Source organism: Cervus canadensis, chromosome 25 (genome assembly GCF_019320065.1).
Source record: "Cervus canadensis isolate Bull #8, Minnesota chromosome 25, ASM1932006v1, whole genome shotgun sequence".
Lineage (NCBI taxonomy): Eukaryota > Metazoa > Chordata > Mammalia > Artiodactyla > Cervidae > Cervus > Cervus canadensis.
In genome coordinates this window covers 30,119,215-30,137,030 of record NC_057410.1, presented here as the reverse complement: position 1 = coordinate 30,137,030, position 17,816 = coordinate 30,119,215, and the positions used below count along the sequence as shown (strand labels likewise).

Sequence of the window (17,816 nt, the reverse complement as noted above, 5' to 3'; positions counted from 1 at the left end):
TGAACCAAAGGCTGTGAAGCATACTCTCTTCAGCTCAAGGAATGATAATTTAAAAAATAAAAAAAACAGGACTTCCCTGGAGGTCCAGTGGTAAAGACTTCCAGCTTCAAATGCATGGGGCACAGGATCTATCCCTGGGCAGGGAACGAAGATATCACAAAAAAAGCAGCATGGACAGAACATATCGCAAAACAAGCAGCATGGACAGAAATAAAAATCCAATAATGTTTACATATTATTCATGTAAAAACGTCCCATGACCCTTTTCACTAAAGCCACATTTAGTTCATGCTGTTAGAATAAGTTCTCCTAAATAACATTTAGACTACATAAACCACTGAAATGGTCTAAAACCCCCAATATTTCAACACCCAAACTGACCATCCAGTCTGCCTCCTACCCTGAACAATACAAAAACTCGTCGTATCACACCTTTTACTTCTTGCTTTTAAAAAAATATTATTACCAGATCTACCTGTAGTATCAATTCTTTCCCTTTTTTTTTTTTTGTCTACAAATGCCACAAGTCCTTTTTCTCAAAGTCCTCCCCGGGTCACTTTGGGCCCCAGTGGTTTTCTTCTAAAGAATTCACGTTCTCAACCACTTTCTTAGCATCTGTTGTACTGCCATTTAATCTTTCATCCACTCTGGGGGCTGTTTTCCTAGCAACTTGAACACAAGAACCACCGATTACACTTTTTTTTTTCTTCTTGGTATCAGGGTTTCCAGAAAAAATGCTCACAATATATGTTTCGTTTTCTACTATCAATTTATAACTTCCTGGCCCTTTCTACTGCCAGCTCTCTCCTCAACTCAAAAATCTCCTTTAATGGAGATGACTAGGGCATCCATCCTACCGAGCATTCTCCGATAAACCATTATCGACTTTTGAACTTTGAAATTCTACCTACAAGGCGTGCTAAACAAAAACTACATTCCTGTCCTTAGTGGTTTGTTTTTTGGGGAACTGGGGGTGGGAGGAGAGGACTTCTTCTGTTTATCTCTTTTTCAATTTTCCTCTTCCCTCCCCTCAAAACCTAAATTATCTTTCTCTCTGGACAACTTACACTAACATGGCTTCCTTCTCACCAGTTACCAGTTGACACCTAAGGTGTCCCATCCCCTCCTCGAGCGCTATCTCTCAGCGCTCATTCTAGTTTCTATGATGGCCCCCACAGAGGCCGGGAAGGCAGCGCGAGTTCCACCCACGCAAAGCCACGGTCATTCCGGGGCCGCAGGACCACCTCCCGAGAGGGGATGGGGGGAAGCCAAGGAGGGAGTGCCAAGAAGGCAGTCAGCGGAGCGGCCCCCACCACCACGCTCCCCGACGCCCAGCCCTGCGTCACAGGAAGTGGGGGCCCCACCCCCTAACGTCAGGGGCCGGAAGGGAGCGTTGCTGGGGCACGGGTGTGAGCGAAGGCGACCGTGAGGAGAGGAGAGCGTGTCTCCGCTGAGGTAGGAAAGACGCCCAGGTCCTGGCTTGGGGACCTCCAAAAATCTCACCGTGGACTGGGATACTTTCACCTTCTAGTATATTCCCTTTTCTGCCCGTCTGGTGGGTCCTCCGCAAAGGTGTTTAGGCAACCGGTGGGTCTGCCACCGCTTCGACCCGTCGAGGGCCTCCCTGGCTCCTTAGTTTTTTAAGTTAGGCACCTTCTCCACTTTCTCCTATGTAGTCCCATTGTTTAAATAGACTCTTGGCTTTTGTTTAAAGGAGGAAAAATGTTGGTTTTACTGAGACCCCAGCTCGGTTAAGTGTAACCCGTTGCTTCAGACTACAACCCAGCTCGCAAGCTTGACTGCTGAGTGCCCGTTTTACCGCCGTCTAGCACCCCACTTCAGTACTCTTGCCTGGAAAATCCCATGGACGGAGGAGCCTGGTGGGCTGCAGTCCATGGGGTCGCTAAGAGTCGGACAGGACTGAGCGACTTCACTTTCATTTTTCACTTTAATGCATTAGAGACGGAAATGGTAACCCACTCCAGTATTCTTGCCTGGAGAATCCCAGGGGTGGGGGAGCCTGGTGGGCTGCCGTCTATGGGGTCGCACAGTGTCGGACACGACTGAAGCGACTTAGCAGAAGCAGCAGTGCTAGGAAAAACATGAAGACGTAATAACAGTTTGATAATGATAAGGTGCTTAGATGGACAGGGCTGAATGAGGAGGCTGTAGTTTCCAGTGCCCTTAATCTACTGTAATTTAGTCTTTTTGCCCCCAGAGGATAGGGGAGCTTCCTGCAAGTTGCTGAATCTGGCACCGATAGCATCTTTAAATGCCTTAAAATCAAGGAACATAGTGTTTGGCTCTTGCAATTCTCTTTTTATTTTTTGTTGAAAAAGTATAGAGTAACTATGTATAACATATCAAAAGGAAGGTCAAAATTTCTTAACCCAGACATGAAAATTATTTTTTCATGGCAGTTTCACCAGTGATTGTCATTTACAAATGGGCTCTGCAGCAAATTACTAAACGAGTTCCAGCTGATCACTTGTATGTCCTATCATAGGTTCCAAGACCGCTTATGTCATAGAATGGGGGGAAGGGGTGTGGAATTGTATGAGGAGAGCTGGCTCTAGGGGCAATAACTGTAAGTCTAACCAGTTTTAAGTTTCCTATGGGGATGATTTTATATAAATTTAGTCTATTTTGTAATGATAAGTTTGTTTAATCACAGAGCTCAGTAGAGGAGAATCAGGTGGAAGAGGATTCAAACTAAAAATATTGTCTTTTAATCTTCCATATTTCTGTTACAGACTTGTTCTTTTGTGATTCTGTCAACTATAAAATGGACAGTTCTTGAGTGCTAACATTCAGAAGTGTTTCCTCAGTGCACAGAGGGAATGAGTATTACCTGGAGAAATTTAAATAACCTAGTCTGTCTGGTTTTGCATAGGGTGGGGTGTAGGTAATAAAGCACCACTGGGAAAATTGTGATACTTCCTAATCATGTTTAAGAAAAATCATAGAAATAGTAAACTGGAGTGTCTCTGGGCATACTGAATGGGTTGACTGTACAGTCTGACATAGGCTTCCAGCGTTCCCAAGTCCCCAGGGGCAGGAGTAAGCAAGACTGGCAGCTCGATCATCCTGTATTTTTGAGGACTTCAGAGCTTTAAAATAGTACCCTATTCTTTGTTTATCCTGCAGTTTAAATAACATTCTTGTGGGCTTGAGTTGCTCCTTCTAATGTTAAATAGCATCAAAAGATGTGACAAACTCTAAATAGTGACAGGGTGTTGTAATGGCACTTAAAATTGATTGACATCCTCTCACCTGAATACGGTTTAAGTAGTAGTCATGTTTAGTTTTTCTTAACTGTGAGCCCTGGAATTTGTTCTAAGAGTGTGAGTTAGGCAATGATAAAATGATTCAAAGTAGTAAAGAATGCCTTAAAGGGGAGAAGCTAATAGGAAGAGGGAGGTGCAATAAGGGTTTTTTATATTAACTTGGGTGACCTCACTTCTAGTTTGATTCCACTTCTTAGGGCTCCTTTTGGTACGTTTTATTTCTGATTTCCTGATCCAGTTTTTTCTTTCCCCCAGCACTTTGGATTTGGCTCCTTAAATCCCAACATGGAAGAAACTTACAGTAAGTACTTCTTATTGCTTTTAGAAAATAAGTTACTTAACATGTAGTTTTCTCTCTGACAAGACTTTTAATGTGTTGAGAAAGATTCACTTTTTCGCTAAACTGCTGGGAAGAAAAAATGAGACTGTTTTCGTAATGCAGAGAAATGTCCAAATTTGAAATAGGACCCTTGAAATTTAAATTAAAAAGTCCGAGAAGTCATCAAGCTTTGAGAAAGCTGTATTTGGGACTCCTGTGTTAAACTATATTTTTATTTATTAAGTGAAGAATTTTCATTCTTTAGGACTTCAGTTTCTCTTGTTAGTGACACAGGGATGGTAACCCCTGGTTTCTATTCTGTGGGATATATGGTATACCTAATGTTGATGTGCATTGAGTTTTTAGGATTAAAGAAATCCTAGGGAGGATTCTTATTTCTGTATCGATCCAGTAATCTCAATGGCCCAGCAAATCAAATGGGAGCCGGGAGAGCTAGGATCATACAAGGGTAGAACGAGAGAGACCTGAGGAGCCATTTCATTCAACACTAGGATTTTAACAGCTGAGAAACAGAGCCTGGGTTAACTGATCTGCCCCCTGGTTACACTGTTGGGGACAGAGTCAGAACCGGAGCCTTGTGTGTTGTTTATATGTCGTGCCCTACTTTATACCACTAGGCACTATGGTTTCTAGACCCTGACCAAGTTTGAGGAACATCTGAGTGGATGAAACTTGTCAACAAGGCCACCTTTGTTTCCTACTTTGCTATTTTGTTCAGAATCTCTAAGTTCTAACTGAAAGATATTTTAGTTCCATTCTGCCTTCAAGGAAGAGTCCAATAGAACCTTTATCACCAACATGTAGAAACTACATGGAAACAGTCTTTATTAAATATCTACTATAGCATGCAGAAGAATCACCTAGGATACTTGTTAAGACACAGGTTTCTAGAGCCCTCCCCCCAAATTTTTGATTCAGAAGGTCTGGGACTCAATTTGCATTTCTAACACGCTCCCAGGTGGTAATGCTAATCTGAGGACCATACTTTGAGCATAATGGATCTAGAAGTCTGATTCTACTTGATCTTCCTTAGGGCTCCCTCCTTCACTTCCTTAATTTTTCTAAAAATATATTAATTAAAATCTGAGATTTCCGTGTGAGATAGATATGAGAGATTTATATTTATTCTTGGAAGCTTACTACTCTATTAAATTAGAAAGCATCATCTCCCCTTTATGTCTCTTATTCTTTACTTTATCCAGTGGTGATTTTTTTATTAGAAAAATATCACTTGGTTCTTGTAATTATTGCTACATAGCACAGACTTTTTAAATCAGATGTTTGTTGAAGAAAGAAGAAAATGGTTGATTTTACTGTTTATTTATTTTTAAGTTTGTGACTAAGTAAATTTAATAAAATATATTGACTTATAAAGAATCAACTCCTTTAAGCATAGCATTTTTTTCTGTTTATCTGTTGGTAAAGTTTCATTGTTTTAAGATTTTAAAAAGAACCTGAGAGTATGTTAGAAATGTATAATCTCAGGCCTCATCTCAAACGTGCTGAATGCAGAATCTACAGCCCTCAAGTGATTTAACACCAGGAATCAAGTTAAAGTGAGAAATACTGTTTAGAATGTACTTGACCTTTCCCCCCAACTGATCTAAACTCTGATAGATTCCTGAAGATCTCCAGCTTCTGTCTTCATGCGGTACCTCTTAGCTGATTATACTCTTGTCACGTCTGGTTCCTCATTTCTGTGAAGTTTCTTCCATTTTCTCACCATGGGTTCTGAGCCCTATCCAAGTGTGAGGAATATCTGAGTCTGTGCTTTTGGAGGAAGCTTGTCCATGAGGCCTACTTTGTTTTCCAAATTAAGTTATATTCCCCAAAAAGTCACTCAAGATTTTTGCTGATCTCTAACAATCTAGAGAGGTGGGATGGGGTGGGAGGTGAGAGGGAGGGGACATATGTATACCTGTGGCTGATTCATGTTGCTGTATGGCAGAAACCAACACAATATTGTAAAGCAATTATCTCCAATTCAAAAGAAATTTAAAAATTTCTATATGTTAAAAAACAGGTAAACCAATTTAAGGGACATTCTAAAAAAATTTTTCGCTGAGGAGTTCAATAGTATTTGTTACAACTTTAAATTCATACAATACTTTGTGCAGTACTCTTAGGTATCTGCCCAAGAAAAATACTCATACAGTGCACAGATAAGTATATATTAGATTGCTATCCACAGCATTTATATAATAATAAAAACTAGAAACAAATGTATCAGTAAGGGAACTGATTAAGAATCTGTGCTACATCCATATGCAGCAGGGAAATGTTTCTTATATTTCACTGATAGAGAAGGAGCTGTTAGGTTTTGTTTTTTTTTTTTAAGAAAAATAAAATAGTTACAGGAAATCTTGTCACATGCTACACTATGGATAAACTTTGAGGACGTTGTGGTAATTTAAATAAATTAATCACAAAAAGGCCACATGCCATATGATTTCACTTATATGAAATATCTAGAATAGTCAAACTCATAGAAACAAAAAGTAGAATAATGACTGCCAGAGGTTTCAGGGAGGAGGCAATGGGAGTTATTTAATGGGTATAGAGTTTGTTTTGCAAGGTGAAAATTTCTAGAGATTGTCTAGATTCACAATAATGTGAATATACTTAACACCAATAAACTATACACTTTTAAATAGTTAAGGTGATGAATTTTATGTTATTTGTATTATTACCATTAAAATTTTTAAATTAAACATGAAAATTTTTTTAATAAAAGACCTGTTTAGAGCAGACCTGTCATCAGAGACCAAAAAGTAAAGCATTTTAGTAGGAAGCTATCATTAACTCTGATGTATGCCACTGTATGGGCAGTAAAATGTGTATGAATCATAAAGTATGTCCAGTCTGTCAGCTACTGACATGGCCTATCATTTGCTTGTGATGAAATGGATTAAATGGAGGGAAACTAACAAGAATTTCATCTGTATACTTTTCCTGTGTATCCTGAGGCTTTAGAAATGTGAAAAGATCACTGCTCAGGATGAGCCTGGTTGGCATAATAAGCCTGCTTGTCCTTTAAGACTTTTCATTCCTATTCATTCTGTCCTTCAAGTCACCTTTCTGGCTCATTTGCATCACAGTCATGGTTAGCAATTTATCCCATGTTTACCACTCTTCCAGGGACACTGTTTCAATTCCTGCGGCTTCTGATTTTCATAGCAGTCTCTTGGTTTATAAGCTTCTTATCAAATGTGAATTGTTTATCTTATTTCACTTTTATTATTGCCTTCAGTGGTGGCAACAGCATTTTATTAGATTGTGTCTTGTCCTCATAATATATTCAAAATGTACTTAACTGTTTAATTTCTCTTCTTTTACCAAGATTCTTAAAATTTGGGGCTCAGCCTGGACATTTTACAGAACCTGAGAGTAGTTTTACACGTTATGAGAAACTTCTCTAGTTTCTATTTAAACTATTGAAATGGAGCCTGAAAGTATAGTCTTCTAAGAGTACTTTTAAATTGCACGATATAGATTAGGGGTTGGCTTTCTCACAGTAGCCCCATATGTCTGCAGTTGTCTTAAACTTAGGAGGTTCTGTTTTTGCAGTTTATTCTACTTTTTATATGGCCAATTTCATGATCATCAGATTAAAAAATTCTCTTTTTTTCCTCATTGTGTTCCAAAATATGAAATTTTGGAACCTTTACCAATTTGGTAAAGGTATTGGTCTCATTAACTATATTCACTGACTAGGAGCTATTTTGAGAAGTACATTAAATCAGGCAGACAAAAAAATAAATCTATCAATGATATTTCCTAAGCTTCCATAGAACATATAACTGATACAGAACAGTGCTTACCAACTTTTTTCATGTCATGGCAAACTAGTAAATAGGGATGCTGGTGTAGGGGGTTAACTACCCTCAGCTTGCCCTAAGACTAGTTGGGAAATAGGGGGCACTTGTGCAGTGGACTCCCACATCAGTATATCAATACATTGTCCGTTCCAACTTTCAGTATACTGCCTGGAAGTTTTGGTTGAACTAGCTAGAGAAAAGAATGACCCTGAATTAGCACTTTCAGAAAAGGAAAAGACATATCATTTAATTTTTTGTTATAATAAGGATTACCAGCAATAAAAACAACAGTATTTATGTACAACCAAACGTGAACTTTGACCCCATCCCATGAATGCTTGTTTTGCTGGACTTAATGAAGATTCAATAACACAGTTTTATCTTACACTCTCAAATGTTTTTAGTCACCCTTTAAAAAAAAAAATCTTTCAAGTTGTTGTTAGGCCGTCTTGTTCAGTTCTTACAGATGCTGTTGAAAAATCCATGTGCCAGGGATGCTGAAATGTTGCAAGGGCCTGTTAAGCTTTATACTTACCATGTTTTTCTCTCTTTCAGTCGATACTCTGGACCCTGAAAAGCTGTTACAATGCCCCTATGATAAAAACCACCAGATCAGGGCCTGCAGGTTTCCTTATCACCTTATCAAGTGCAGAAAGGTACGATATTATTTTCTCAATTTGCCCAGTGATGGCCTCCTGAGTTCTTTTAAAAAGCCAGATTTTATAAATATCAAATAATTTTAGCATATATGTTTTAATTAAATGCCAGAATTGCTTTGGGTTAAATGCCAACATTTATAGATAAGAATTTCTTTCTTCCTTGGGGGTGTAAGTTTTTTCTCGTTTTGGTTTTTCCCCCAGCTAGTGACATAGCACCCTTAAACAGTTTCTCTCCAGTCTTCTTACCCGCTGTGAAACAGAGGAAACACTAATTTTTACTAGTGATCAGAAATCATTCTTGCCTTGTAAACTTGATGTCCTGATAAGGATTGAGTACTGTAATACACTTATTTCTGATTTTTTTGTTTGTTTGTTTAGAAATGTTAGAGAAGTTGAACAGCTAGAGGTTAACCCAAGAAAAGATTATTCATAAAAATAACTATTTCTCCAAGTTTCAACAGTAAACATCTTTGAGGGGAGGGGAAAAAAAAAACAGCTCAAAGAGTGTTTTCCTTCTGGTTACCTTTTGTAGATTTAGTTGATGTAAGCTAATTTAATGCTGATATATTAATTGAGGCAGTTTGAAAGGGTGGTTAGAATAGAAATGTCAGATACAGAGGCCAAAGTTCTGCCAGGATTAATGCTTGGAAAACAATGTAGGTATTTAATCCAAACCTGCATACAGTTCACATATGCATTAACATTCATCAAAGGATGTTTCTCTTGCAGTCCTGGAGACGTGATTATAATGCCATTGTTGATTATTTCTCAGCTCCTTTCAATCTCTAGAGCAAGAATTCCTTGAGGTTGAACATAGACATTACAGACCAGCAGATACCACCACAACTTCCTCCTCTAGGCTCTCAGACATGTCCCAAGGAGAAAGGTTGGGAAAGGGAGCCAAGTGGTAAAAAGACATCATCATTAACTCCCCTCTCCTAATGCTCTTAATCTTCAGCCACAAAACCTTTGCATTAGAATGCCCACTATCCCTTTAAAAAATCATGGAGATACCTGCCCTCACAGTTTTCTCCATCTTCTATTTTTTTGCACCCTTCTCCCCACTTTACATTATTTTTACTTTTTTGAGTATCATTTGTGATATATCTTTTGCTTCTCCTAATTTCTTAATTGCTGGTAAACTTAACGTAGGATTTGGGTTCTATTAAACACTTTGTTTTGTTTTCTTGTTTTGTATTAAAATAAGGAACTTGGTCAACAGAGCTCTCTATCATCTGGACTTATCCTTAGTGAAATAGCTGAAATAAAGGACAAATTGTTCAGAGCCTCATTTCAGGCATCATTACTTTCAATAAGTGTTCCTGTGTTAATCTGAAAAATCACTGGCTTTGCCTCTTCTGCAGCTCCCTTCCCACAGCTGTTTTCCTGCACTCTTGTACTGCAGTAGCGGGGTGCTACTGCAGACAAAGTGTGTTTTAGTGTTGCTGTTCATCCTGAATATCCGCTTTCAAAGACATCCAGAGAGCTGTGCCGTTACAGGCTGTGCCTCCAGACTCGCATGACCCTGAGAAGTAAACAGGGAGAAGATAGGATTCAAATACCCAATCCTAAATTCACTGTTTACTTCCTTATAAACCACTTTAACCCCAATATCTGTGTTGTCAGTCTTTATAATCATAACAAAGAGGTAATGTCTCTGCGATCTTTATAGGTGATAAATAATTCTCCCTTAATGTTCTGCTTAGTGTACCTATCACAGTTCCACCACAAGTTTATTGACAAACCCCTTTAATTTTTTTCCCAGAATCATCCTGATGTCGCAAACAAACTGGCGACTTGTCCCTTCAATGCTCGCCATCAGGTTCCTCGGGCTGAAATCAGTCATCATATCTCGAGCTGTGATGACAAAAGCTGTATTGAGCAGGATGTAGGTAAGACTGACTAGCTAAGATGTTTCAGTACTGGAGGTTAGCTCCCTCAAACTTACATGATGCTACATTATCACCTTGATTTTTGGCTTTCATCATTTCAGAAAAACAGTACTTTTCTGCCTTTGAGATTTTTAATCTTAGCAGCAAAAGATTGTCAGGTTATGTGTACCAGACTTCTTTCCCTTCTGAACAACCTGATTCATTTTACTAACACCTCGTTTAAAAATAAAAATTCTTTTATTACCGTAAATACAGCTTCTCGTTCTTTTCTTCTGTCAGAAAGGACATAAGACCTGTTTAGCTTTCATCCTATCCCATTTTTCAGAAACAAAGACCCTGCAACCTTTTAAGCCACTAACCCCTTTAAACATAACAACTTGGCAGTGTCTCCTTCTTAAGTCAGAATCTCTATTGTCTTGCAGTCAACCAAACCAGGAACCTTGGACAGGAGACTCTGGCTGAGAGCACGTGGCAGTGCCCTCCCTGCGATGAAGACTGGGATAAAGGTGAAGGGCCTCTGCATCTATTTCCTCACAATGTCGAAATCTTGAGTCGTGTGCTTTAGCTAGAAGGAAGGTTTTCCTTTTTTATGAACATACCATGTTGTTCAGAATGCCTTATTATTCTTATTGAGCCCCAGTACAAACACATTTGTATCTCTGTGCAGACACGTGGAACAGCCTTTCCCACTTGATTGGAAAAGAACACTACTTACATCTGTTTTTTTCATAAATTGTGTTATACCATCTGTGTTTGGTTGTTACTAGGCACGTTTATTATTATTTATGTCGTTTGTGTTTATATCCTTCAGTTAAATTCTTGCTACTGTGTCTCTTAGGGTACTTGACCAGTTTTTAGTTGCTTCTCTGAACTTAAGTTTATTATTTCTCATCTTACAAATTCGACTAGCATGAATTGGTGTTTTACCTAATAGCACCACAAACTGTGTTTTGTTTCCTTTGGCAGATTTGTGGGAAGAGACCAGCACCCCCTTTGTCTGGGGCACAGCCAGCTACTGTGGCAACAATAGGTAAATGAAAAGATCTCATTCCCACCACTTCCTCCCAGAATCAAAGTGCTCTGTTACCAATAGTAGGCTCCAAAGCATGTATTGACCTCTTTCCTCAATGATGTTACTTGGTGGTAATTTGTCTAGATATAGTTTTGGTGGGTTTTTTCTATTTATTCCTTGAGTCATAAAAAGGTCACATGCTTTGCATTAATTCCTGTGGGAACACAAAAATACTAGCTTGTCGTCTAGCACAGGAGACAGTGGCGCCAGCCATTCTTATGTCTAAGCTAGAGTTTTTGCTAAGTTCCTGTTATTTTAATGCTTTGAAAAACTTACGTAGCTGTACTGTATGTGTTATTTTTGCTCTGGATAACTAGTGTCTAAGGAAAAAGTAATCTTAAAAGTTCCTGATTTTAGACTGGACAATCCCTAATACCAATTGGGTAGGGAAAAAAACTCATCTCTCCTTCCCCACTGATTTTGTATCTAATTTAAATCTCTAAGATTTTTCGTTACCACTTGATCTTCAAACCTTTTAAGATCATGTTCTGAATTCCCTGGTAGTCCAGTAGTTAGAACTCCACACTTTCACTGCCAAGGGTGCAGGTTCCATCCCTGGCTGGGGAACTAAGATCCCATAAGCCATATAGTGTGGCCAAAAAGATCATATTTCAAACCCAAATGAGAGCATTTCCAGATTAGAAAATGAAAGTATTAGATAGTAGACTTCATTTTTTCCTCAAATAGAATACTTAACCAATTTTTATTTTTTAACTCCTAAAGTCAGTTATTGTAAGTGTACAGTTACTGTGCTTTATGTATGCATTGAGATAGAAAAACTTAAAGATGAATTCCGTTGGTACAGTTTTAATTTTATCTCAATTCTGTGAGATTTGTTGCCTTTAGTTTGGTTGTCTTGGCATTTTTTATCTCGTATGTATATTGAGTGAGTTGATGAGCCTGTCATACAATTGAACAGTAGATGGCATTGCTGTTTATCTCAATTTCTAGAAAATGAAAATGGTTAAACCCATCTTAATGCCTGTACAGAACAGTGAGCTTTCCAGAGAAGTGGTAATCATTCTAATTGCAAGAATGTTTTGATGGAAATGTGTTTACATTTCAGCATGTAGGTGATTGTTTTTCCCAAAATTACAAAAAACACATTTTGATTGTTTTATGTGTGCCTGCCTAAAGAATGCAAATATGCCAGCATACTCAAATTCATCTCTCCTTTTGCAGCCCTGCAAGCAACATAGTTATGGAACATAAGAGTAACCTGGCTTCAGGCATGCGCGTTCCCAAGTCTCTGCCATATGTTCTGCCATGGAAAAACAGTAAGTGAAAGAGTGGCAAAATGCTTTTACTGTGTGTTGTGCTAAATAAATACAGTTGGTCTTAATTATTTAAGGACATGTTCAGTCTGAATACCGAATACCCTGCACCCAATGACCCTGAGAGTGAGTGCCTCCTCAGATTTTGCATCTTAAGCACCTCACTCACTTCACCCCTAGTCCTAACCCTGGTTAGTAACAGGCATGTACAAGATCACAGAAGCCTAAAGAATATTTTCAAGACAGGGTGATGGAGAAAGAAAGGGCAACCCACTCCAGTATTCTTGCCGAGGAAATCCCATGAACAGAGGAGCTTGGGGTCACACACGTCTTAGCAACAGAGCAGGCAGGCATCCTAGTGAGCTTCCCGGTAGAAAGCTCTACTCTGTGTGCTCTCATCAGTATTCTTGTCTGCTCTTCAGAACGCTATACTTATAAACAAGGAATGTTTTGGTAATTAAAATTTTTTAATTATAAAATACATACTAATTGCACAAAAAATTGTTTGCATTGCTGGTAGTTGGCAGATCTGGACCCTGAATGAGTTTCTTAACTCCCAAGACCAGAATTATCCCCTGGTTTCCTTTTCCTGTCTTTTTAGTTCTCTTTGTTTCCTGCCCACTCCCACCTCCCTCATACCATTTCTCTACCCCCATCTCAAGCCTTTGGTTTCAGCTATGAAATGCCTCCTTCAATTGTGAATCACTGATGGCTTAAAAAATAACATTTTTGCAAATAAAACTCAAACCGAGAAAGAAAAAAGGGTGACCACTGGCATCAGATTCCATGGATAAATTTGGGACCAATAAAAAGACTATCTATTTTAGCTAGGAGGAAATCATCCCTGATTTTTAAAGCATAATATCAATAGGGAACTGGGATTAGAAATTGGATTGCAAGGGCCTGAAAGGTAATGGGTAAAGACAAAATGAAAGTAATGTTATAAGAACCAGCATACGAATGGTATTCAGATGTCTTCCCAAGGCTTCAGAGACAATGCTGAGTAAACAGGTCTGAAATTCATGTCATACCACCGTAGTAAAGAAATTCCCATATATTGGTACACCCAACATACTGTCATTTTTATTTAATACAAACTTCCTTTTCCTAATGTTGCCCCCAAATTCAGATTTCCTTGATTTCAGTCTTTGTTGTTGTTTGAGCTAATTTTTAGGTGGCTACAGGATCCCCTTTAAAACATTTCCCTTTGGATAGTTGCATTTCCCCCAAAATGAGATTACCTAATCGTATGCCATAAGTCTTGATAGGTAGAAGACTATTTTCTTTTTCCATGCTGAGTAGAATCCTGTCCCTAACTTTAAATTCTACTTTATTATATAATTCCATATATACCAGGAATAAATCATTTGTGTTTAGTAAGACTAGGGGGTGGAGTGAATTTCAATTGACATGGTGTATTTATTTTGAAATATTTCTATTCCATAGATGGAAATGCACAGTAACTGAATATTTCATCAAGTAAGTGTTTCGGTTTTATTTCACAATTTTTTCAGACGGTAGCAAGATTTAACTGGACGTAAAGCAATTTGGGTCCAATTTTCTTTCAGATTATGGTACCGAATTAAAGCTTTGTGTGTGTCTTTCGTTTTTTAAGTATATAGACTCTCTCATGGCTTTACATGCTAATGAATAAACATTTACTAGTTAAATTAGAATTCTGTTACATACCAAGTTGCTCTCCCTAACGTTAGTGCACATTGCCTTTTCCTTTATTTTTTTAATCAAAGTTGCATTCTAGATCTATCATGCCTTTTTAATGGACTGAGATTAATCAGACAGCTGTGCTTCACTGCTTTGCAATTCTTTCCCTGTGCAGTACAATTTAACACTCATCAAAAAATTCATACTTTTTAACTAGCATTTTAAAGTTTTGGGTCTCTAAAAGTCTGTAGATCTTATTGCACTGTAGATCTTATCTGAATATTTGATTTAGCAGAACCTCACAAAATCTATATAACGAGACCAAAATCTTTTAGTTTTCACAGATGAAGCCCTTCTTTGAGATCACCCTATGTACCCACAGCAGAGCCAGGTTTGATGCTTCAAATGGCTGCCTTGGCTGAGGTTGACCGGCCACATGGCTTCTGGCAAAAGAGGAATATTATTGGGCTGGGAATGGGATAATCCCCACAGTCTTGAGGTAGTAGGCCTTCAGTGAACATTCAGTGAATGAATGAGTAGCTGGCTTGTCGCCTTGCAGCCCATTCACTTTTCTGAACAGTGAAGCAGATGGATCTTCTGAGAGCTCGGGTTTGTTCTGTACCAAAACTGATGTTTCTTCTGGTTAGAAACAAAAGATATGCTAGAAGCAAACACCCCTTAGCTGAGAACAATAATATTTATCAGTTGCTTCTAGGGACCGGCCATTTTTCTTGGTAGGTTCTGACATCAAATTATTAAATATATCTGGAAGCCAGAAAATTGGATTTGGTCCCAGAAGGGAAAGAGACACAACTGCACTGGAGTGCATCAAAAAAGCACACACAGCCCTGGGTAGATGGAGAACTTTGAATCCTTCTCTGGCACACTGCTTAAAATGTTTGGTGTTCATCCAGTATGGATAGCTACCTATCCAATGGCTACTCCACGGTGAAAGCCTAGGAGAAACTATCACTTAAGACTAAACACTTTTCTGCTTTGGAAAAGTGATAAACTCATTACACACTGATAATTTTTTTGTATGTGTTACCACAGAGGAATAAGGGGAAAAATTTAGGTAAGAATCCTTAAATAGCCACAGATCTTCTTATCCTCTTAGTTAAAAATAAAGCATCATTTTTTGAACACCTGTTGCAGAATTCTCTTCTTGGATACACACACACACACACACACACACACACACACACACACACATGGAAGGCATGACTTGTTCTCTTAAGGAACTTGAGTAAGCAGAAAATTTTTTTTATTGCACATACATGAAAAGGGTTCGTTCACCTTGCACTTAAATGTTTTATCCCATTTATGTTTTTAATCAACAATATTTTACGAGATAAGTGCCTCAGAAGCAGGTAATACCGTGTTCATTTTTGTTTCCCTAATATGCATTGTGGGCTTCCCTGATAGCTCAGCTGGTCCTGGGTTGGGAAGGATCCCCTGGAGAAGGGAAAGGCTACCCACTCCAGTATTCTAGCCTGGAGAATTCCATGGACTGTATAGTCCGTGGGTTCGCAAAGAGTCAGGCAGAACTGAGTGACTTTACTTTCAGTGTGCATCGTAACAGCTCAAAAAATATTACTGAATTAATGAGTATATGAAAAGAAAAAAATAATTTAATTGGAATTAACCCAGAATTGTCTGGAGAAGTCAGTTGCCTGGATGGTCAATTCTGATTTTCTCCTCACCCATGATAACTGTTGATACAAGGACTGTATATTGATCTCTGTATAGAATGTTTTTAAATCAGTTAACAAGTTTCTGTATGATTCGTGTTACTAAAGAGCTAAGGGTCAGAAGGTACTTGGTGTTCTGCCCTTAACAACAGATTCTTCCAGCAGACCAAGAGACTTTAATTGGGCTATAGTTGTGTGGCCTATTGTCAGATGTAGTTGGTGCTTTTGTCATTGAAAGAAACTAAGAACTCTTATTTTTTTTTCTTGTTTCTTTACAGATGCCAAACCCTGGAAGACTCTTCTTCCTGCTGTAGTGGGTTCTTCATTTTTTTTTCTCCTAATCTAATTATAGAAAGATAAACTGTCTGTGACTTTCAAACTGACAAGTACCTTTTTTTTTCCTTCCCCCCTTTGAGTCCTTACTCATTTGATGCAAGAAAAAAATGCTCATGCTCAGAAGAAATGTTTCAAGTAAACCATCATTGTAGATAGCTTGATAATTTGGTTAAGTGCCTGCAGCCCCAAGATCAAAATTCATATCCTGTTCTGCATTAATGAAACAGAATCATCTAAAGTTACCTTAAAGGATCCAGCTAAAGCAGGCAAGAAATTTGGATTGGAAAAAGTAACTGTGTGTTTGTGTTCTCTGACTCACATGAACCAAATTCCTTCTAGCATTTAAAGGAATGGACCTTTTCTATTAGTGCATCTGTTTGCTGAGTCTTTGATGTTGATAGCATTTATATATAGAAATATACCCCATTCTTATTTAGAATCCTTAGGACATCTTGTTCCCTAAACTTTTCTAACTTAGGATAGGTTTCTTTTCTCTCTTTTCTCTTTCCCACATTCCAGCTAGAAATTGTGCTAGCTGTCAAGATAGATGTGGATTATGTAGGAGTGAAGATTAGAATGAAGAGGAGGAACCAGTGTACATGTGGAGAAGAGATAGGCTTTCCACCTGTGTGTGAAATTTGATTAAGCTCAAAGCTGAAATGTGTCAAGGCACTGGGATGTGTGTGTAAAAAGTTAGATTTCTGAAATACCCAAGGCTCTGGCTATCCTAGCATCTTGTTGGCCCTCAAAAGGAGACTTCTTAATCTCCCAGGCTAGTTCTTTATTTGGTTGGTTGTTTTTAGATTTGGTGTGGTTTGAGTTTAAAACTGTCTGGCATGGGGAGGGATTTGCGATCTGATGTAGATCGCAAATAGATAAGGACTCAAAGGAAGCATACTGACAAGTAATTCCAAAAGTGATCCCTTGAGCATTGTTTGTAGGGGAAATGGGCTCTTATGGAATGCTTCTTCCACAAGTTTCGTGCAAAACAAGATTCTCTCCTAATGAAGCAAAGCTATCTGTTTATTTAGTTCCAACTTCTATAGACAGATTCAAGATAAGCCCTAATACAATAGAGTTTCTGCTGCTACTGGTATAAATAACTGAATAAGTAAACTATTTCTTCTGGAGAGGGTGGTGTGGTGTATTAAGGAGGAGGAAAAAACACCCATCATGCCCCTAATTCTGGTCACTTATGTTTGTCAGTCAACAGCTCACAACAGTTTAACTTTATTTAAAAATAGTTTTAACTGGAAAATACAAAACCCTTTTGATTTCATTTATTTGGGTGATGACAACGCAAACTGTCTATACTACACTTGAAACCCAGAACTCCTACCAAGTTTAGGAAAAACAGAAGTATTAGTCTTATTGCAAAGAATTAGCTACTTGAGTACAACTCAAAGAAGGGATTAAATAGAAAAGAGTTACTTTGTGTTTTTTAAATATCTAGAGAGGCAAATTAGGCTAGCATCTATCATTCATGAAAAACCTTACATTGTTATTTTACAAGGACACCTCTTTGCTCACCAGTTCTAGAACTTAACCAGCAATACATCTGACCTGTCCACGTGTGAATAACACTCACTATAGGCAAGCACTTGCCTATATTAATTTTGTTAGCTCACAAAATAGACCACCCCATTGTCTCTTTAGTAAACTAATGATTAAAGCAGCCAGTTTGCTTAGGATTTTTGGGGGGCCTAGGATTCACTAGTCTGGATTTAGTTTGCTGGAGATTTTGGACATTCCCAAAAACTAGAGCAAAGAAGTGCCTTGAATTCT

The 17,816-nt window shown here is 38.3% G+C and overlaps 1 protein-coding gene across 2 annotated transcripts; it reads left to right on the top strand.

Moving 5' to 3' along the window:
- The first annotated feature begins 1,353 nt into the window (after positions 1-1,353).
- On the top strand, positions 1,354-17,493 carry GTSF1 (gametocyte specific factor 1). 2 transcript variants are annotated; one of them, XM_043446780.1, is made up of 9 exons: positions 1,354-1,455; positions 3,543-3,588; positions 8,001-8,101; positions 9,870-9,996; positions 10,419-10,502; positions 10,963-11,026; positions 12,251-12,345; positions 13,803-13,821; positions 15,974-17,493. In XM_043446780.1, exons 2-9 carry the CDS (start codon positions 3,573-3,575, stop codon positions 16,053-16,055), a joined length of 588 nt encoding a protein of 195 aa, XP_043302715.1. In that variant the 5' UTR covers positions 1,354-1,455; positions 3,543-3,572; the 3' UTR covers positions 16,056-17,493. The 2 variants fall into 2 exon arrangements, with proteins under 2 accessions (XP_043302715.1, XP_043302716.1); XM_043446781.1 differs by having other exon boundaries at positions 13,789-13,821.
- Positions 17,494-17,816: the final 323 nt, after the last annotated feature.